The 21,970-nt window shown below is 45.1% G+C and overlaps 2 protein-coding genes across 2 annotated transcripts in view; both read right to left on the reverse strand.

The window, feature by feature from the left end:
- The window catches only part of LOC120052400 (cartilage intermediate layer protein 1-like), a 67,107-nt gene extending 65,754 nt beyond the window's left edge, over positions 1-1,353 (reverse strand). The window contains exon 1 of the mRNA XM_038999284.1: positions 1,212-1,353. Coding sequence (XP_038855212.1) covers positions 1,212-1,353 — 142 coding nt within the window. The remainder of the gene's footprint in view (positions 1-1,211) is intronic.
- Positions 1,354-2,851: 1,498 nt separating this feature from the next.
- LOC120052410 (immunoglobulin superfamily DCC subclass member 3-like) overlaps positions 2,852-21,970 on the reverse strand; it is a 93,347-nt gene continuing 74,228 nt past the window's right edge. The window contains exons 8-15 of the mRNA XM_038999297.1: positions 20,245-20,410; positions 9,127-9,374; positions 5,494-5,658; positions 4,871-5,059; positions 4,537-4,641; positions 4,086-4,221; positions 3,758-3,983; positions 2,852-3,421 (exon numbers count right to left, since the gene is read on the reverse strand). Of these exons, the coding sequence (XP_038855225.1) occupies positions 3,245-3,421; positions 3,758-3,983; positions 4,086-4,221; positions 4,537-4,641; positions 4,871-5,059; positions 5,494-5,658; positions 9,127-9,374; positions 20,245-20,410 (1,412 nt within the window). The 3' untranslated portion in view covers positions 2,852-3,244. The remainder of the gene's footprint in view (positions 3,422-3,757; positions 3,984-4,085; positions 4,222-4,536; positions 4,642-4,870; positions 5,060-5,493; positions 5,659-9,126; positions 9,375-20,244; positions 20,411-21,970) is intronic.

The raw sequence follows: 21,970 nt of genomic DNA on the forward strand, positions 1-21,970 counted from the left end.
GTTTGCAGTGAGTAGCTATACTACAGTTTGCAGTGAGTAGCTGTACTACAGTTTGCAGTGAGTAGCTATACTACAGTTTGCAGTGAGTAGCTATACTACAGTTTGCAGTGAGTAGCTGTACTACAGTTTGTAGTGAGTAGCTATACTAGTTTGCAGTGAGTAGCTGTACTACAGTTTGTAATGAGTAGCTATACTACAGTTTGCAGTGAGTAGCTATACTACAGTTTGTAGTGAGTAGCTGTACTACAGTTTGTAGTGAGTAGCTGTACTACAGTTTGTAGTGAGTAGCTATACTACAGTTTGTAGTGAGTAGCTATACTACAGTTTGTAGTGAGTAGCTGTACTACAGTTTGTAGTGAGTAGCTATACTACAGTTTGTAGTGAGTAGCTGTACTACAGTTTGCAGTGAGTAGCTATACTACAGTTTGCAGTGAGTAGCTATACTACAGTTTGCAGTGAGTAGCTGTACTACAGTTTGCAGTGAGTAGCTGTACTACAGTTTGTAGTGAGTAGCTGTACTACAGTTTGCAGTGAGTAGCTGTACTACAGTTTGTAGTGAGTAGCTGTACTACAGTTTGCAGTGAGTAGCTGTACTACAGTTTGCAGTGAGTAGCTGTACTACAGTTTGCAGTGAGTAGCTGTACTACAGTTTGCAGTGAGTAGCTGTACTACAGTTTGCAGTGAGTAGCTGTACTACAGTTTGTAGTGAGTAGCTGTACTACAGTTTGCAGTGAGTGCTTGATGTCCTCGTTTATTAGTCCATAACAGACACATGTTCAAAGACATTCAAGTCTGAGTGGAAAAACAAAAACGTAAAAGCTTCTGATACAACAAGAATGTAATAAAAACAATTGTGATACATTCACATCCACAAAAGCTAAGCATAAAGACGAAAACAACTGTTTTTCTGCCACACAACTGCACTACCACAAGGCCCTGAAGACATCCTCCCTTCCCTAGGAGTGTGTGTGTCAGTACGTGTGTGTGTGTGGTGTATATTTATGCACATATAGAAGTGTGAGAGGGAGCAACCTGAGAGCAGGCCTGTCGTGTCGGGGTTGAGGTAGGTACCAGAGTAATACTGCTTTAGGCCATTACGTGACTGAGACACAGTAGAGAGCATAAGAGTTCAAATGTGATCTATCTCTACAGAAGAGAGAGCCAGGGAGAGGAGAGGGGGTCAGTCGGACTGCGGCCCTAACCCAGGCTACCGTAAGAGTACTGGCCTGACTCAGGTTGGCTCTGCCTCAGGGAAGCTCCAGCTCCAGAGAGCATGGTTCTGGAGGAACAGGTGGAGCAGTGGTGGTGGTACTCCCAGATCTGACCCTGGATCAGATCCAAGTCTAATAACATCCCGTTGACTGTGTGTTTGCTCAGGAAGATGACAGCATGAGCACACTGAACTCAGACCTGTGAGTTAATACCTGTGGTCCACCTGTTAAACCATCTCCCTCTGGATTTACATGCAGCACTGTAATAAAGGTTTTCCTGAAGCACTTTCATTTGTCAGTGTGGAGGAGGGATGGAGTGAGGGATCTGGGATGGACAGGCTCGATAAGTCTGGGCTGTTCCTTTATGACAGAAGGGAATTGATTTGATTTCAGCCCTGATTAAATATAACAAAGGCGTGCACTGTGCCACAGCTTGGAGTGAGTGACAGGCAGCCCAAAAATCAGATTAGAATGACACTATTGTCAATTAAAGAGCCAATTACCTGGTATCATATCAGATACATTAACATTTGTGGTTGTCAATGCCTACAATGACATTTTGATACATTTGTGCTTAATTTTCTTAATACATCACATTCACTCGGTATCTAGCGCACACACACAAAAACACACACACACACACACGCAGGCAGGCAGACAAGTACGCACGCACGCACGCACGCACGCACGCACGCACGCACGCACGCACGCACGCACGCACGCACGCACACATACAGTTCCATCACGCAATCATTCATAAATACACATATAATGTATGTCTCAATCGAGTGTAAATGTAACTAAAACCTCCCCTGTCCAATGGAATATCTGCAGCAGTTCTCACACAGCAGTAAAATTGTCCTGAAATGATTAGTGGCAGTGCAGTGCATCTCTAACAGTCTTTTCCATCAACAGAAGCAACTAAGATTCAAATAAAACAAAGAGAAAATATCTCACGCAAACACGATGGAAAACGATGAAAAATGTCTTTACAAGTAGAATACATACAACAATATCATCTGTCAACTTGCATGAGGTACTGACATATCCACAAACAGCAATTGATCGACGGAGGGAAGCCAGGAGCTCCGACGGAGGGAAGCCAGGAGCTCCTCACAACAGAAGTACATGTTTCATTATGAGAGAACAACTACAACATCGTTATCTTGAGGTAGAACGTGGACTTCAGCGTTTTCTTGAAGTGCTTTCCGTTAGATTTTTTCTTCTTTTTTCCCCGGCTTCGACAAGCAGGAGAGCGGCGGTTCTTGACATCTGAGGTAGCGCGGCACCTGTTCTCGTGTTTTACGAACCGATCGCTCTACATGTAAAAGTAACTGAACACAAGGGGAAAAGACGGATCCCAAAAAGGTTTCCCACGTCACATTCATTCCGGTTGAGGTAGGTTTTTGTTGAATCCTAAGGTTCACAGAGCCAAGTTTAGAACCTGTATGAAGGCCGAGAACTAATAAAAAAACCATTGATATCACTGAAAATAAAAGTCCTGAGACAGAGAATATATGAAATCACTGGAAGAAGGCCTTAGTCTTCGTTGGATGCGTCTGTGGAATCCTTGCTAGGCTAAGAGTAGGCAGCAGTCTTTGACATTGAAAGAAAAAGGAGAAATAAGACCAATAACTTATAACCATTTTGTGAGATAGTAGAGAAATAAAAACATATTCGACTCTGAGATAAAATGTGTATAACAAAGACATTCTGGGCATCTATTCTGTGTGCTGCCGGCAACCAGAAAATGAAGGAAGTACGAAAAAAACAAGAACACATCATTCACCTGCCAACGCTAAAACCTAGCTGTCCATCACAAAAGCGCACCAAAAACCTAGGCCAGGGACACCTCCAAGAACGAGTCCGAGACCCTATAACTTTTCCAGAGGTGACTTATTTAACTTACCAATAATACAATTATTTGCACAAAGAAAAACGAATATGAAAGGAAATACTTCGGTCGACCTGAGTGTGATACGAGTCTGAGGTGACACTGTGACCGTGTCACAGACTTGACCTTCATGCTTCTTTCAGGTCTGGTCCTGCTGGGTGACCCCGGCCACAGCCCTGTCACTGGCCCCCCGGCCCTCTGCTGGAGGCCTCTGGAACTGCGTCTCTCTGTCCTCCTCCACAAGGCTGAAGTCATCCAGCGGCAGAGTGGACAACTGGGTCTCGTTCAGCGCATAGGACACCAGGGATCTATCCAACTGGAAACACACACAGTAATGTAGTTAAAGATGGAATGTGTAGTAGGGGAAACAGCGCCACCGTCCGCCCACTGCCGTTGTTATTGTTTTGTTGATGAGGTGAAAATTGCAATGAGGGGAAAACTGTGTTAGTTGTTTGCAGTAACTATGCTGTTGTTGTAATATTGTTAACGGGCGTGGCAGTTTCACCAATTAACGATTCCAGCTTTAATATGGTAATATAGAAAATGGCCAATCTAATGTAAATCTAGCCCATTGCATCATTCTAGACTTGGATAAATTGAACTCTTTTGACTTGATTTCAGTTGACTACTTGGTGTCAGGCCCTCTACTCACCATGCGTGAACGGTCAGCTAGGTCTCCACAGTGGGACGGGCCTGAGAAGAGTCTCTCCAGCTCGTTGCTGTCTCCCCTGCTCTTCCCAGCAACGCTTCCGTTCCCTTCCATGCCTGACCTGCTCACCCCGTTTAAGGCCAGGGCCCCCTGGGAGGAGGACGACGCCTCTAGGGAAATGTTACGCCCGGCCTGGGGGGTGGCCTGCACTGTCTTACATGTCATCAACCTGGAGGAACACAATTCACACAAAAACCCACCGTCAGGCCCCCTGCCAGGATCAAGCCCACACAGACACACATAGTCTCCTTGTCGTTGCACCAATACTCACCTCCCCCTGTAGCTGAACATGAGGAAAAGCACGCAGAAAACGATGCAGGTGACTCCTATATGGATGCCGATGATGATGCCGGCTGTAGAGGTCTTGCTCTGTTCATCCTTCACACAGTCACAGGGGGTGTTCAGCACTGTAGAGACACACACACACACACAACCCAGTAAAGACAACAGCAATGCCACGCAGTACAGTGACACACACATACACACAGAGAAACAAAGCCCACAGCACAGAGCTGTCATACAGTACACCCACAATCTAATCTAGTGCTGCCAGCCAGACTACCAATGCTGTGGCAGCATGGAGTGATCCAGTCAAACGGAGAGCTGTAAACACACAGCAGCCTGCATGAGGCCTCTTCAACCCTGCTCTGAAAAGATTACAGGACGTGTGAGCCCTGGTTTGCGTGAGTGTTTGTGTGCGTGTGCGGGCAGCAGGACGTCACCTGATTTCTCCACAGCCTCCTTCAGTGAGACGAAGCGCATGGTGGCGTTGCCGTCTCCGTGTTGGTTGAAGGCCAGAACCTTAATCTCATACACCAGAGTTTGATCTGAGGAGAGGAGGAACAGAGAGAGAGAGAGAGCAGTTGAGACATATAGCTACATGAATAGAGTTGGCTTTTAATGTACAATCATTCAAGGCATCACTTTAAACACATTGACTGTGTAACAATCCCTTCAACGCATCTCCATGGATCATCCTACCCCCAGCCCCCAGCCCCCAGCCCCCAGCCCCCAGCCCCCAGCCCCCAGCCCCCAGCCCATGTCCCCCTGTCTCACCCAGCTGAGTGATGTTGTACTGGGTGACATTGCGGGTGAAGGTGAGTGGTCCGGTGAAGAGGGGGGTGTGGACCCTCCTGTAGTACAGCCTGAAGCCCTCATGTTGGCCCATCTTAGAGGATGGCTCCCACACCGCCTGCACCACACTGCTGTTCATCAATTTAATGAATAGTGACGGGGGTGCTGGCACTGAAACACACACAGCGGTGTTAGAATCCATTAAACATCCACAGAACAAAAACAAACGACATGATATATTAAATTAAACACAAGCCGTTAGGCTCGTTAAGTCAACCATGTTTTAGTCTATAAAACTGGTCTTTAGTACTTTCTCAGTATATCTCAGTCAGGTATGTGGCTACAGTACTACAGACTCCTGTAGGTGTTTTACAGAACCTTTACAATAAACAACTCATAAAAACCTTTTTTGGTCCATGTAATTAACACCAATTAAGTGAGCGTTTATGTGTGTGTGTGTGTGTGTGCAAGCCTGTGTGTGTAAGTCTTTGTGTGTGCTGTTTGCATATGCTTCTGTGTGTGTGTGTGGGGGGGGGGGGGTGCTCTATTTGTGTTTGAGCAAGTGTGTGTGTATGTGTGCAAGTGTGTGCGTTCCCAAGGCATACCTTCGCCCAGTGTGATCTCGGTGGCGCTCTCAGAGGGCTTGCTGGCTCCGCGGGACGTGTAGGCCTTCACATAGAAGGTATAGCTGGTGGAGGGCTCCAGATCACCCACTACCTGCTGTAGAGTCACCTTACTGACGGCTTCCTGGTACTCCATCTCCACGGGGTCTGAGAGAGGGATGGAAAGAGGGATGGACAGGGAGTGAGAAAGAGAGAGAGAAAAAGAGAGAGCGAGATTGTTTAATTTAACGGTTATCTGTACACTGTAAAAAATGTAGTTGTGTCAACTAGTTATTACTAAGTAACTGTTTTTTTAGGGGGTAGATCAGCTTTAATATCGCAGATAAACTGTGGCTTCTATCAACGTAATTATCTGCATCATTTCCAATCCCCCCATATATTTTTATAGAAAAAATATAGAAAAAAAATAAATGATATATATTAAAAATATATTTTCCTAACCCTACCAGCCCTCCCCTAATTGGAGTAAACTAATTAACAACAACACTTAGGCTTCTACTTCCAGCTTATACATAGGCAAAAATCCAGTACATTTTTAATGACGTGTTTGCTCAACTTGTCTCATATGTTCATTCAGCTATACATTACTATTTGAGCATCTTAACTAAAAGAGGCTGTGTAACTGGTTACACACACAGTGCTTTTGAACTTACATATTTGATAAAAATCATTACGTGAATCATTATTCAACATGTCCTCAAGTGGGATTTGAACTCACAACCTCTTGGTCCATGGCATTCCAATCCAATCTTCCTGCAACACCACCATGTCTGTGTCAATTCTCAGATAATCAAATCAAACTTTATTAGTCACATGCGCCGAATACAACAAGTGTAGACTTTACAGAGAAATGCTTACTTACAAGCCCTTAACCAACAGTGCAGTTCAAGAAGAAGAACATATTTACCAAGTAGACTAAAATAAAAAGTACTAATAAAAAGTAACACAATAACAATAACGAGGTTATATACAGGGGGCCCCGGTACTGAGTCAGTGTGCGGGGGTACAGGCTAGTTGAGGTAATCTGTACATGTAGGTGGGGGCGACGTGACTATGCATAGGTAACAAACAAATAGCGAGTGTACAAATGAGGGGGGGGGGGTGACAATGTAAATTGTCCGGTGCCAATTTTATTAATTGTTCAGCAGTCTAATGGCTTGGGGGTAGAAGCTGTTGAGGAGCTTTTTGGTCCTAGACTTGGCTCTCCGGTACCGCTTGCCGTGCGGTAGCAGAGAAAACGGTCTATAACTTGGGAGACTGGACTAATCCGACTATTCTCTCATCATTGATTTGATTTACTTATTCCACAAATGTTAGGTTTTTCTGTATAGTTGGCATATTACTCTGTTCTAATATTACTACTTAATCACTATAATAAATAAAATAGTTTTTCTTGAGTGTACTTTTAACAGAGCTGAGATACAGTACTTTGAAGTGCAAAGTGTAGCAATAGAGGTGAACTCAGCCATTGACAAAGACATGGTGGTGTAGCAGGATAATTGTACTGCCATGAACCAAGAGGTTGTGAGTTCAAATCCCAAGTGAGGACATGTTGAATATGAATTACTGTAAAAATGCACACTGTCAAATATGTAAGTTGAAAATATTCTATGTTGAAAGCACTGTGTGTGAAACTAGTTCCTCAGGTTCTTTTTTAGGTAAGATGCCCAAATAAGAATTTTTTGTTGATTGAACATATGAGACAATTTGAGCAAACACATAATTTTAAGTTGCTTGAATCTTTGCCTTCATTTTCTCAAGGTGTAGCTACAGTAAGTTTAAGCCAACTCATTATATATTTTTTCGGGTAATACCTGGACTGGAATTTAAAAAAAAAAAAAAAAAAAGGCTGCGGAACTAGTTACTTAATAATTAGTTGAAACAATTAGATTTTGTTTTACAGTGTGCTGTCAGGATTGCATAATTTGGTAATAGGGGCTGTGACTGTGAACAACAGAGCTTAGTGAATCGAGGGGGTGGCTCTAGGTGAGTGCTTGTTAAATTTGAAGAGAGAGGGGGTTACAGTTCATTATGGCCCTTAAGTCAAAGTTCCTCACCCATAACCACTATCTACCTCCAGCTCTCAGCCCATTGGGGCAGCCTGTCTTTGGTAGGTAATTAAAGCAGTTCCTATAGGCTAGCCCCTGGGGCCTTTAATTATACATCTGATAGTACTACAGAAGAGAGAGCAGCAGCTGTGCCTGGGTGACGTACTCCTTCGCTGCTGCACACACACCCATAGAGATACACACATGTTAGCACGCAACCACACACACACATACTGGATGTGCGCGCACACACACACACACACACACACACACACACACACACACACACACACACACACACACACACACACACACACACACACACACACACACACACACACACACACACACAACCACACACACACACACACACACACACTGGAGATTGCCACCCCACCAGACCTCACACCCCCAGCAAATAAACATTAACATGGCAACATAAAATTTAGTCTCATTCAATTATCAATTAAAAGCCACTTTTACGGCTCCTCTACATGAAGGATGGGGATGGCTGAGCGACCATCCAACCTGGCGTGGCTGGAGAAACAGGTGTCCTGTTACCGTACGTCCTCACTGCTCTCTCCTCCCTCCTCTCTCCTGCTGTCTATCTACTGCTCTCTCCTCCCTCCTCTCTCCTGCTGTCTATCTACTGCTCTCTCCTTCCTCCTCTCTCCTGCTGTCTGTCTACTGCTCTCTCCTCCCTCCTGCTGTCTGTCTACTGCTCTCTCCTTCCTCCTCTCTCTTACTGTCTATCTACTGCTCTCTCCTGCCTCCTCTCTCCTGCTGTCTATCTACTGCTCTCTCCTTCCTCCTCTCTCCTGCTGTCTGTCTACTGCTCTCTCCTTCCTCCTCTCTCCTACTGTCTATCTACTGCTCTCTCCTTCCTCCTCTCTCCTGCTGTCTGTCTACTGCTCTCTCCTCCCTCCTCTCTCCTGCTGTCTGTCTACTGCTCTCTCCTCCCTCCTGCTGTCTCCTGTTTTCTCATTCTCTACCTCTTACTCTTTTTTTCCCCTCTCCCTTCCCATCCTCTCTTCGGTTCTCTCCATCTCTTTTTAGCTCCCTCCTTCCCTTCTGCTTTTTCCTGCTCTCTCCTCATCTCCCCTACTCTCTCCCCTCCTATTCCTGCTCTCAGCTCAGTGAGGGCCCAGGGGAAGAGGAGCTAGAGGAGGGTTGTGACGTTTGAAGAGAAGCTGTAGTCAGCCCTGGGGGAGCCAGCCTCCCCTCCCCAGCACAGCCACCTGGTGCCCCATACAGTCTACACCCACCCACCGCTCCATAACACACAGACCACTCTACCTACTGTACACACCACACTCCCTACTGTTCTGTATCATCTCTACCACACGCTAAGGGCAGACATCCCAATAACCTCAGTAAAACAACATACGTCTCATAGAGAGCTAATGCATGTAAGCAAAATACCTTTCTTTCAGGTGATAGCTAGATGGTAGAGAATGTACTATAATGACTGAGTAACATCCAGTCTCCCCATAGTGAACCAGTTCCTCTGAGGCAGAGCAGTATTGTGTGTTCTATTGGTGTGTTAGAGATGGTGTTAGCCACTAACCTGTGGTCCTGCGGATGTGGAGCACGTAGCCGATGATCTCCTGAGTGTTCTGGGCAGACTCCTTCCAGGACACTTGGATGGCGTTGGGTGAGAGGGCCTCGGCCCGCACCAGACTGGGCATCCCTGGCAGGCCGTCTGCCCACAGCACGGTGAGACGGGCACTGGCCTGGGTGGAGCCGGCACTGTTCTCAGCGATGCACTGGTAGATGGCTTCGTCCTCCTGACTGATGCCATAGATGGTCAGCGTGCTTGAGGAAGAAGAGGAGGGAGGAAGAGGAGGAAGAAAGAAGGAGGGGTAAAGGAGGAGAGAGGAAAGGAGACATAGGAAAGTTGTGAGTCTCTGGTTTGCAGCGAGAAGGATTAGGATATTATTGGGTAGTGCAGAGAAAGCAAACAGGAAGCTCTCAGAGATGAATATTGATTTCGAAGATGACTGTATTGTGCGTGCGGTGGCATTTTCTGAGGAAAACAAAGCCGGCAGAACCTGACAAGGGCTTTGTTTAAAACTCTCACAGCAGGCAGTCAAGTAAACAATAGAATAGTGTATGAAATCCTTCTGTGTAGCATCTGAATCAAAGTCTTATTTCCAGTACACCAGTAGTAGGGCATTTCTACTAGCCGGTTCCTTCCTCTTTTATGGCTCAATCCTAAGCAGATACACTGTTACTACAGAATGAGACTGCTGGGAGTGGATTAGTCGTTGCTGGAGGATGGGATGGAGATGGGGGGTGGTGGCGCACACCTATCTCCCCTGTTTTCAATTTCTCTCTCTCTACCCTTCTTCCCCTCTGCCTCCCTTCCAATCCCTCCTTCCTCCCTCTATCTGCCGTTGCTGGAGGATGACTTGATGGTGTGTGTGTGTGTGTGTAGTATGGGGTGATGTGTGTGGGGGGTGGAGGGCATAGGGGGGGTATTATTAGAGCTGAATACATAATCATCCGCTCTTCTCCTCTTAATCCTGAGGGGATGAGAAAATAAAAGATTTAACACACAGGAGCATAATATGGAAATGAACCCCTCCAGCATATTGCATTTCTTTGGGATAGACGCAGACAGCTAGTGTGAGAAGTGTGTTTTTGAAAAGCTTCAAGGTGGGAGTGTAAGATCAATCACTGTTTGCAAATGAACGCCTTATATTCTATCCATCTCTCACGTCCTGCCTGCTGATTAGGTCTGCTATTCTACAGAAGGGCCTAAAACACAAACTTCAATCTATCTCCTCTCTCCGTACCATTGTGTGTCTGACTCCAGTTGACTTCGATATGTCTGCAGCTGTTTAAACGGGCTGGAGGTGTCCACACAGACAGATGGGCCACATCCGTCTTCACTACCTTTCCAGGGCACCTCCAGCCCGTTTAAATGTGGGAGAAACAGGGGCCAGTTTGTTCATGCTGTAGGTGTGTGGTCTCTGAATGAGAAACCTGTGGGTGTTCTTTAGGGTTTACCGATTCAATGAACAAAGTCGTTGACGTGGAAAGACTGAAGGAATTCAAGGTCACAACATGAGCATAAGGACAAGATCATAGTGTACATTTAGGGTTGCTGGTTTGTAATCTCCGAGCCGACTAGATGAAAATGACTTAAATGTAAATGCCTATACTGTACCCCTCACAATAGAGCCCCACAGTGGAGGTGTCATAATACCCATAAAACCTAGCGGTCAAACAAGGAAATGGTTCCAATTGTTTTTCCCTTAGGGGATTTTAGAAACACTTAAAATAAGGGCTGTGCTTCGTGTAGGCTTACCCTGGTGTGACGTTTTGATAACCATGTAAATCTCTCTCGGACAAGGTGACTTTTATCAATATATTCGGCTCTATTTTACTCTCAGATTTGAAAATGCGAATTAGCATCAAAGTAGACATCATGCAAGACTACAAATCCCTGCAAGCTCCTGCACGTCATCTCTTAATCCATAGATTCTTACCTTTGCCTCGATTCGGCAGTCTTGTCCAGATCATCATGGCATTTGTAGTTCTTTATGATATCCACATTAGCAGCTAATTCGCATTTCATTTGTTGAGGGTAAATAAAGGCAAATATATTGATAAAGGTCCCCTTGTCCGAGAGAGATTTACACGGTTATCAAAACGTCATGTCAGGGCAAGCTTACACGAAACACAGCCCTTATTTTAGGTGTTTCTAAAATCCCTTCTGGGAAACATTTATGGTGGAAAAACAATTGGAACCATTTCCCTGTTTGACTGCTAGGTTTTATGGGTATTATGACTCATGTTGTGGTACACTATGAGAAACCATGAGGAGAGAATGTAGTCCGGTTGAATTACAGAGGTAAAGGACAGTGACTTTATATACCTGACGTTTCACAAGTGAAGGGGTGGAGTGGACTGGTGTTGGTCTTACAGTTCAATGGACATTATACTGTATGAAGTACGATGAGGAGTGGATCATTCGATTACCTTTTAAAAATGTATGTTATATGAACGAGTGGCTTCAGTGGTTCACTGGTTTCAGTGTAGAGAGAGATTGAGAGAGAGGCTTGGGTTGTGAGGAGGGCCATTATTCCAGAGAGGATAGGTTGGCCCAGTGTCTGCCAGGTGGAATCAATCTCACCAGGCCTGTCTAGTTATTTATTAGGACGGAAAAGGCTTTCTGTTTCACTCTCCTGATGGGTTATGGCTAGAAAGAATGCATCTTTTATTTATTTTATTTGGCATTTTAGCTCACCCTAACCCTAACCCTTTGCCCCACCTTAACCTGATTCTCCTAACCTGCTACATACATTTTCCTAACCTGCCGCATAAGTTGTCTGAGAAAAGCTGTATCCTTATTAGTTAAAACCCTCCTGAGGCACACCTTCCTTCTCCTTCTCCAGGCCAATCTCACCTTTGACCTCTCAGGTGGCAGCAGTCGAGCGCCCTCAGTCGTTACATTTCTGACAGCCTTTCAAGTGAGGGATGGATGGAGTGTTCTCAGCCAGGCAACCTGACCAGACGCCACAGACACACACCAAAGAGGCCCCAAGGGAGGAACTACTGAACGTCAGCCTGGCCTGAACAGATCAGAGCAGGAAGGGGATTCTGGGAAATTTCACAAAGCACTGCATATTTCAGACAGTCCGGCAGCAGCCCCCTGGCCCTGTAGTTCCCCAACACTGTTCTCTCTCCCAGTTTACATACACACACACCAGGGTTTCCATTAGGAAAAGGTGGTGCTGGAAATTTGACCGGCAACATTTAAATTTACCGGACATTAGAGAAACTACGTCCCAAGGATCCCGGTTAACACGGACCCAATTGAATCTCGACTTACATTCGAGCAATGGGGGAAAAGTAGGTGGTTGTATTCGCTACACGTTTTTATTAAAAGTATGAATTTCAGCACCCCGTGAAGGACCGCAATTGTAAAGGACAAACACAAGTACAGCTAAGCGTTTTCAGAATATAATGTTTACATACTGTTTTACCCTCTTCATAGGTATATACTGTATTCTAATCAAGGCTCATATAACTACTGCTGTACACACCTTTTCTATTCATATACTGCCCATAATGTCTATAGACACCATCACACTGTACATATACAGTTGAAGTCAGAAGTTTACATATACCTTAGCCAAATACATTTAAACTCAGTTTTTCACAATTCCTGACATTTAATCCCAGTAAAAATTCCCTGTCTTAGGTCATATAGGATCACCACTTTATTTTAAGAATATGAAATGTCAGAATAATAGTAGAGAGAATGATTTATTTCAGCTTTTATTTCTTTCATCACATTCCCAGTGAGTCAGAAGTTTACATACACTCAATTAGTATTTGGTTGCATTGCCATTGCCTTTTTTAACTTGGGTCAAACGTTTCGGGTAGCCTTCCACAAGCTTCCCACAATAAGTTGGGTGAATTTTGGCCCATTCCTCCTGACAGAGCTGGTGTAACTGAGTCAGGCATGTAAGCCTCCTTGCTCGCACATGCTTTTTCAGTTCTGCCCACAAATGTTCTATAGGTCAGGGCTTTGTGATGGCCACTTCAATACCTTGACTTTGTTGTCCTTAGGCCATTTTGCCACAACTTTGGAAGTATGCTTGCATTGTCCATTTGGAAGACCCATTTGCGACCAAGCTTTAACTTCCTGACTGATGTATTGAGATGTTGCCTCATGATGCCATCTATTTTGTGAAGTACACCAGTCCCTCCTGCAGCAAAGCACCCCCACAACATGATGCTGCCACCTCCGTGCTTCACGGTTGGGATGGTGTTCTTCAACTTGCAAGCTTCCCCCTTTTTCCTCCACAACATAATGATGGTCATTATGGCCATTTTTGTTTCATCAGACCAGAAGACATTTCTCCAGAAAGTATGATCTTTGTCCCCATGTGCAGTTGCAAACTGTAGTCTGTCTTTTTTATGGCGGTTTAAGGGCAGTGGCTTCTTCCTTGCTGAGCGGCCTTTCAGGTTTTGTCGATACAGGACTTGTTTCACTGTGGATATAGATGTTGTCTGTTGTTCTGGGATTGATTTGCACTTTTCGCACCAAAGTACATTTATCTCTAGGAGACAGAACGCGTCTCCTTCCTGAGCGGTATGATGGCTGCGTGGTCCCACGGTGTTTATACTTGCGTACTATTGTTTGTACAGATGAACGTGATACCGTCAGGCGTTTGGAAATTGCTCCCAATGATGAACCAGACTACAATCAGGTCTACAATTTTTTTCTGAGGTCTTGGCTGGTTTCTTTTGATTTTCCCATGATGTCAAGCAAAGAGCCACTGAGTTTGAAGGTAGGCCTTGAAATACATCCACAGGTACACCTCCAATTGACTCAAATTATGTCAATTAGCCTATCAGAAGCTTTTAAAGCCATGACATAATTTTCTGGAATTTTCCAAGCTGTTTAAAGACACAGTCAACTTAGTGTATGTAAACTTCTGACCCACTGGAATTGTGATACAGTGAATTATAAGTGAAATAGTCTGTTGGAAAAATTACTTGTGTCATGCACAAAGTAGATGTCCTAACCGACTTGCCAAAACTATAGTTTGTTAACAATACATTTGCGGAGTGGTTGAAAAACGAGCTTTAATGACTCCAACCTAAGTGTATGTAAACTTCTGACTTCAACTGTATATTAGATTCCAGACTCCGACATTGCTCGTTCTAATATTTATTTATTAATTAATTTCTTCCTTTTCATTTTTAGGATTTGCATGTGTTGTTTTGTATTGTTAGTTACTACTGCACTGTTGAAGTTAGGAACATAAGCATTTCGCTACACCCGCTGTAGCATCTGCAAAATATGTGTACGCGACAAATAAAATGTAATTACATTTTATTTGAATTTACATTTTTACTAGAATCGAATGATGGTGGCCAATGTTGTTGCTAGAAAATCCCACAACCAGTTATCAAAACGCAACTCCGACCTCGATGCAAGAAAACAGAGTTGAGCACTCAGCGAGCGACATTCCTGCCCCTCTTCCCAGAGACCTTTTGCTTTGAGGTTGGATGTGTCTGACCAGACTTATAATGTGACTCCTGTGCTGTACCCTCTTCAGCAGCTCCGACTAGCAACCACTGGGCTGCCAGGCAGACTGAGGAACCGGATGCTGCTGCTCTCTAGGTTTGTGTCAATCATCTGGCAGATCACACAGAGAGTCTTTGACTGGAGAAAGAAACTATAGCTACTGCAGTCTGAGGAACAATAGCATCATACAGGAGGACAACCAATGCATAGAGGCTTTGAAGTGCAAGAGAGAGAGAGAGAAAAGGAGAGAAAAGGAGAGAAAAGGAGAGAAAGAGCATGCCAGAAAGAGAGAGAGAGAAAACCATTCCTGATAAGGGGGGTGGGGGGGGGGGAGAGAGAGAGAGAGAGCATCTTAGAAACAGAAAGATAGAGCGTGAGTCAGTGTTTTGGGCAAAGTGTGTGTGTAAGTTGGGAAGAAAAGATCTGTGGTTGGGCCATCTGCCTGGCCTTGCTGTCATGACAGACCGGCAGGTTGACAGCATCATTTACTCATCAGTTCAAGGCCACTTCATCGATTGATGGATTCCCCCCCAGGCTGGGTGAGGGGGCTGGAGCTGGATGGGCTCACTGGGCTGGGGCTAGGGAGCTGTGTGGGCTCACTGGGCTGGGGATGGGGCTGGGGCTAGGGTGGACTCACTGGGCTGGGGCTAGGGTGGGCTCACTGGGCTGAGGCTAAGGATCTGTGTGGGCTCACTGGACTCAGTGGGCTGGGGGCGAGGGGGCGTGGGAGGGTTCTGGGGCCGTGTGTTTGCAATGTTGTCACTGAACGAAGGCCCGTGAAAGGCAAGGGGTGGCCATTCCAGTTCTCACCACTCTAAACTAGAGAGAGGGATAGAGGGAAAAAAGGGAAGAAAGGAGGGAACAGGGGGAGAGTAGGGGCTTTGAAGAGGGAGTAGCGATGAGCTGTCTCTGGCTCACAGAAGGCCCACGGAAATGACTGATTGCAGGGTTAGAGGTCAAGGCCAATGCCCAGGTCCCAGCTCGCTGGAATAACAAGACAGGGCTTCCACAGAAGGAAAACAGGAAAAAAAGGAAAACATATTTCCTTTTAATAGGTTCAGATACACAACAACAACAAATGCAGCCCAGTGGAATATTCCTAGAGGGAGTAGGACGCATCTCTTCACTGAAACTTACTCACACAAATAAATCATAGAAGTCTTCATTCCCCATAAAAACATAGGAGAAGATTAGTCAGTTTAGAGTCAATTCTCACCTGTCAAAACTATTCCACAAATCATGCCATTTCTACAACATATACTAGGCTGACATTCTACCCAGGAACTATGTTACTTGCAATGTAAATAGTCTGGGTAGCCATTTGATTAGACTAGTTTTATGGCTTGGGGGTAGAAGCTGTTTAGAAGCCTCTTGGACCTAGACTTGGCGCTCCGGTACCGCTTGCTGTGCGGTAGCAGAGAGAACAGTCTATGACTAGGGTAGCCGGAGTCTTCAATTTTTTTTAGGGCCTTCCACTGACACCGCCTGGTATAGAGGTCCTGGATGGCAGGACGCTTGACCCGGTGATGTACTGGGCCGTACGCACTAACCTCTGTAGTGCCTTGCGGTCAGAGGCTGAGGAGTTGCCATACCAGGCAGTGATGCAACCCGTCAGGATGCTCTCGATGGTGCAGATTATCGAGAGCATACTGGTTCAGATTATCCTGACTATGTCATGGGCGGGCCAGGCTGGTTTAGATATTCCTGTTAACAGTCCTTTCATACTGTAAGTGTCGTACTCCCCTGAAAACAGCCAGGATAGCACATTCTGAGGCCATGATTCTAATGGAGGTCAGCCAGGCATTTTCATTACTGGGGTAATGGTGTTTCGTGTTTATGGAACAGCCCGTGACCACCCCTCAGTGCCCTGCGTGAGAAGAACATCAACTCTCTGCCCTTCTAAGTCAACCAACCAACATCCAACACACACACACACACACACACACACACACACACACACACACACACACACACACACACACACACACACACACACACACACACACACACACACACACACACACACACACACACACAAAGTAAGTCCATCGTCAAAACAATATTATCCTACTGTTATATTTGCATTAGCTGCCAATCTGAATTTATTGTGACACCATTTTAGCTCACACAGAGTTCACACCTGTCAGACTGTCACAGTGTGTAATTGGGTACAGTGTGTAATTGGGTACAGTGTGTAATTGGGTACAGTGTGTAATTGGATACAGCGTGCTGCAGGGAGACAGTCTAAAGGGCAATGCACGGGAGAATTTGCATGTTTGATATGTGTGTGTATGTATGCATGTGAAAGTGTGTGTGTGTGTGTGTGTGTGTGTGTGCTTACGTGCGTTCCTTGATTAATGTGTGTGCATGTATGTGAGTAAAATACACAATAGATCCCCTTGCTTTCTTATCCTATCCTCTCTGGCAGGTCAACAGCATGAGACAATCCTGTAGGGAACAATATGCAGTATGTGCATATCTCTAGTGTTGTCCCTTCCATTTTCCTTTAGGAAAATCTGGCATCGGACAACATGACCGGGAAGATTTTAATTTACTGGCCATTTGAGAAATTTACCGGACCCGTATGCATTGGCTGCGTAACCCATCGGTGTCCACAGTGCTCAGAATGACAGACATCACATTTAGATGACGGTAATTCATCTGAACTCCTGTAATGAATCAGCCAATAAAATCCTTGCCAAAATGCAATTCGTGGGAAATACCATTCTAAACAGAGCACCTGATGAGAGCGTTTCCATATGTGACCGAGATGAAAATCTCAGTTAGAAACATAGAGGAGGAATCTAATAGCAACAACTAGGATGAGTTGCTAATACGACTAGGATTGTGCCTTTGGGTTCTGGACAGCGAAAGAAAGTTGATATGAAAACCAATAGAACGGCAGAGAAATGCTGGTTAATGGCATCAGGAAGTCTTTATAAAATAATTGCCTCCACGTTTCTATGGCTGGATTTTAACTAGGCTGCTTTGAAGCAAGGTAAGACATGGCTCATAATATGAAGTAGAACGTTCAGGTTTCAAACAATGAAGTATATGTTTTCAAAATTCATACTGCCTCCAGCTCACATTGCAAAGTAGTGGGTGGCGTGCTGATAGCCTGCCTACCGTTGCCTACACACACACACACACACACACACACACACACACACACACACACACACACACACACACACACACACACACACACACACACACACACACACACACACACACACACACACACACACACACACACACACACACACACCGCTAGGAACATTCTAATTAAAATCACACTGCTAGGTAATCTTGCACAGAGGCAGGACTCCAATATTAGATACAAGCTTTCTATATAACAGCAGAAACAGTGAGCTGTAGGGGTAGATCATTACCTCTGCCTTGCACCTGTAGGGAAGACTGGGGCCTGTTGAATGTGGTTGTCTATCCTTTCAATCATTCCTCCATAGGAAAGGAAAACAGCAGGATCTGCTGTGACGACAACAGAAAATAAGGGCTACTTGGGCCTGAACTGGGCTTGCAATGCTCGCCCAACCAAGAGACTGAGTTTCTTGAGCAATCCGACAAAGACTGTTCTGTAGAACTAATACTGTGGCGCACCAGATGGAGACGTACGATGGGCTGTAGGAATGTATCAGAATAGCAATGAGGTAAGCTACCAGCCTCGCACCCAAACACTTACGCACAACAGTAAAACTCAGCACTTACTGTAGGCCTACTAAGTAAGTTAGGATGCCACGTAAAGTTATGTTCCATAAATGGCTACATTTCGTGTTCGGCTACCTCAGTTTATGAGCCAATTAGCTAATGGTGGTGCTGGAACTCTGGCCTCCATACTTAACCAGTCCCAGCGTAGTGGGTGTGATGCATGAGAGGCTCCAGAGAGAGATGCAGAGCAGTGTCAGGTGGAGGTCTATCACAAGGCTGCCCTCTAACCCCTCTCCATCTCTCTTTCTCTCCCTCCCTCTCTCTCCATCACTCTTTCCCTACAACACAGTCTGCTTCAGCCATCCAACTCCAGCGCCTAATGTGCGCTCTCTCTCTCTCGCTGTCTGCCCCCCCTTCTCTCCCTCTCTCTCTCTCTGCCCCTCGCTCCTCTTCACCTCTGCCTGGCCCTCGCTCTCTCTCTCTCTGTCTGCCCCCCCTCTCTCTCTGCACCTCGCTCCTCTTCACCTCTGCCTGGCCCTCTCTCTCTCTCTCTCTCTCTCTCTCTGTCTGCCCCCCCCCTCTCTCTCTGCCCCTCGCTCCTCTTCACCTCTGCCTGGCCCTCTCTCTTTCTCTATCTCTGTAACTGGTAGAGGAGAGCAGTGTGTCTGAGTGATGGTAGTGCCTAGGCCTATCTCTCCCCATGTACCACTAGGTCTGGAACACCTGCATCATTTACATGTACTTCACTGTCCCGCTTTATTGATTTTCTTGTGCATATGTAATGTAATCACTTCACCATCCTTTGCATTTATAAATATTAACACACACAGATGGATTCTCACTTTGGAAAACACGACTGGTGTACGTACAGCACTGAACTCATCATGTATACTGTAATCAACCTGTATATAGAACAGACTTTCATTTCCCACAGCCAGAAAGAAATCTAACCTATAAATCTTTCAAAGGCTGACAGTTAAAATGTATGAATAATACGATCTCCCCTGTCTGCGTGAACAAATATAGGTCGGCGTCATATGTAACGACATGCTGTATATTCTTTGTGTTATGGGCTCTGGTCAAAAGTGTGCACTATATAGGGATTAGGTGCTGTGAAATCTTCAACTGGAAAACATCAAAACACATGCAGGACATTGACAAAATACCTTGACCAGTATGCGCACCAAATTCAGGAGAACCATCCAAGCCTCCAGTCACCTGAGCTATTACTGAGCTATAACTCCTAGCTATGTTTGGAGTCTACTCTTTGACCTGAATGAGAAGCATTCTGACACCAGCCACCAGGCTGTCTGGCTCCGTGTTTAACGGTTCTGGGGAAACACCGGTGGTGACAACCACTCAGGACAATAAAACAGCAAAGCTCCAAATACAGTAGCAGACTTGAATCATTATCACTACACAGAGCCACACTCCTAGACCTGGAGCGAGACCAGTCCCAGCCTCATTACAACCCTCCCGTCTCTCCCTGCCTGCCCCAACCCGCCCGCCCGCCCAACACAACACTAAACACAATAACCTGGCCTCATAATCTCTCATATGGAGAATGTTAAATGACACAATACATGGCCGAGCCTTCTGTTCTGTTCCTGGAAATTCCACCGGACAGCCTTGGGAGCCGGTCCAGCAGTGATTCGATAGATACCCTCGTAATGTAATGTCACAGCTCCATTTAAAACAAGTCAGTGTATCTCTTGGCAGACATCTTGGCCAGCTGTTTCATTAGCGCAGTAGATCAGATCAGAAATAATGGAGCGTTTGATTACGCCAACGACACTGCCAGCCATGCACATATGGCATGTAGCTTTGTTACAGTGGATGGATGGCTGCATGCATGAATGGATATAGTGTTATTACCATACAGAATGAGTACCGTCCCTGTTGCTTTCAACACACAATTCAATAGAACACACTTACTATATGTATCTCCATGGCTGTACGTTAACTCACGTGTTGTTGTTCCTGAGTTTGACGTGCCCTCCAGGCTCCAGGATCTGCCCGTTCTTTAGCCAGGTGAGCTGGGGCACAGGGTCGCCCTGCGCCTGGCAGGTGAAGATAGCAGTGGTGCCCACCGGCCGGGAGATGGACTGGGGAGGCTGCACAAACTCTGCTGGGGCTGTGGCAGACGCAGGGGAAAGAGAAAGACAGATAGTGGGCTACTTACTAACTGAATATAAAGTGCCTTGCTACATAGATACAGTAACTTGCTGACAGGGTCTTTCTCATTCCCCATACTATGCTGCACAACAACTATATTTTTTCACTAGTGGGTTGAAAACATAAGCTACCAAGGTATATTGAAAAAGCAGGAAGCTCCCAGCCTTCTAGAGGGAAGGAAAAGAGGAGAGAGGGATGAAGGCGTATTACCCTGGGCTTAATCCAGCCTAATCACATTTATCAGAATTAGATTGTGTGTGTGTGTGGGGGGGAATTAGCGACAGAGTCTGGCAAAACAATTATTAGCTGAGGATCAGATTAACGTCATCGGAACTGAGAAGAAGAAGATCTAGGAACACAAAAGGAGGAGAAAGAGGAGGAAGAGGATCCCTCCCTCCTTCCCTCCCTCCCTAGGAGTCATTCTTTCCCTCCTCTCTTTGAGCTATGAGCCATGCTCCGTTTGCGTTAATTGACACAGAGGTACAGGTAATGCAAATCTCTATTACCTCTTAATTAAACAGTGTTTAGTTTCGCCTCAAATTTGTGATTACGCTCCTCCCGGATCTGATCCAAGCTGTTGGTTGGTATTGCTATTGCTATTTCTGTTGGGGTACTTATCTCACCTCATTATTCATAGCTACCCGTATTATAAGCCACATCAATATTGTCATTTATGATAGGATAACTTGAGTTATTTTCGTAATAACTTCCTAGTGAGTGGGAAGACAATTAAGACTGCAATTAGGGATCATCTAGTCGTAATTTACAACGAGATCATTCCCACAATCAGCAACTATTTTTCTTTCCACTCTCACATTAGCAGGTTTATTTGCCTGTCAGCTATCCTTCTGGTTCTAATATTTCTATCTAAACTATCTTCCTGTAAACAAACACTCCCCTTTCCAGTTCTAGTTATTTAGCATCCTATGTCTAAACTATCTTCCTGTAAACAAACCCTCCCCTTTCTAGTACTAGTTATTTAGCATCCTCTATCTAAACTATCTTCCTGTAAACAAACCCTCCCCTTTCTAGTACTAGTTATTTAGCATCCTCTATCTAAACTATCTTCCTGTAAACAAACCCTCCCCTTTCTAGTTCTAGTTATTTAGCATCCTCTATCTAAACTATCTTCCTGTAAACAAACCCTCCACTTTCTAGTTCTAGTTATTTAGCATCCTATATCTAAACTATCTTCCTGTAAACAAACCCTCCCCTTTACAGTTCTAGTTATTTAGCATCCTCTATCTAAACAATCTTCCTGTAAACAAACCCTCCACTTTCCAGTTCTAGTTATTTAGCATCCTTTATCTAAACTATCTTCCTGTAAACAAAACCTCCCCTTTCTAGTTCTAGTTAATTAGCATCCTCTATCTAAACAATCTTCCTGTAAACAAACCCTCCACTTTCCAGTTATAGTTATTTAGCATCCTCTATCTAAACTATCTTCCTGTAAACAAACCCTCCCCTTTCTAGTTCTAGTTATTTAGCATCCTCTATCAAAAACTATCTTCCTGTAAAC

Source organism: Salvelinus namaycush, chromosome 1 (genome assembly GCF_016432855.1).
Source record: "Salvelinus namaycush isolate Seneca chromosome 1, SaNama_1.0, whole genome shotgun sequence".
NCBI lineage: Eukaryota > Metazoa > Chordata > Actinopteri > Salmoniformes > Salmonidae > Salvelinus > Salvelinus namaycush.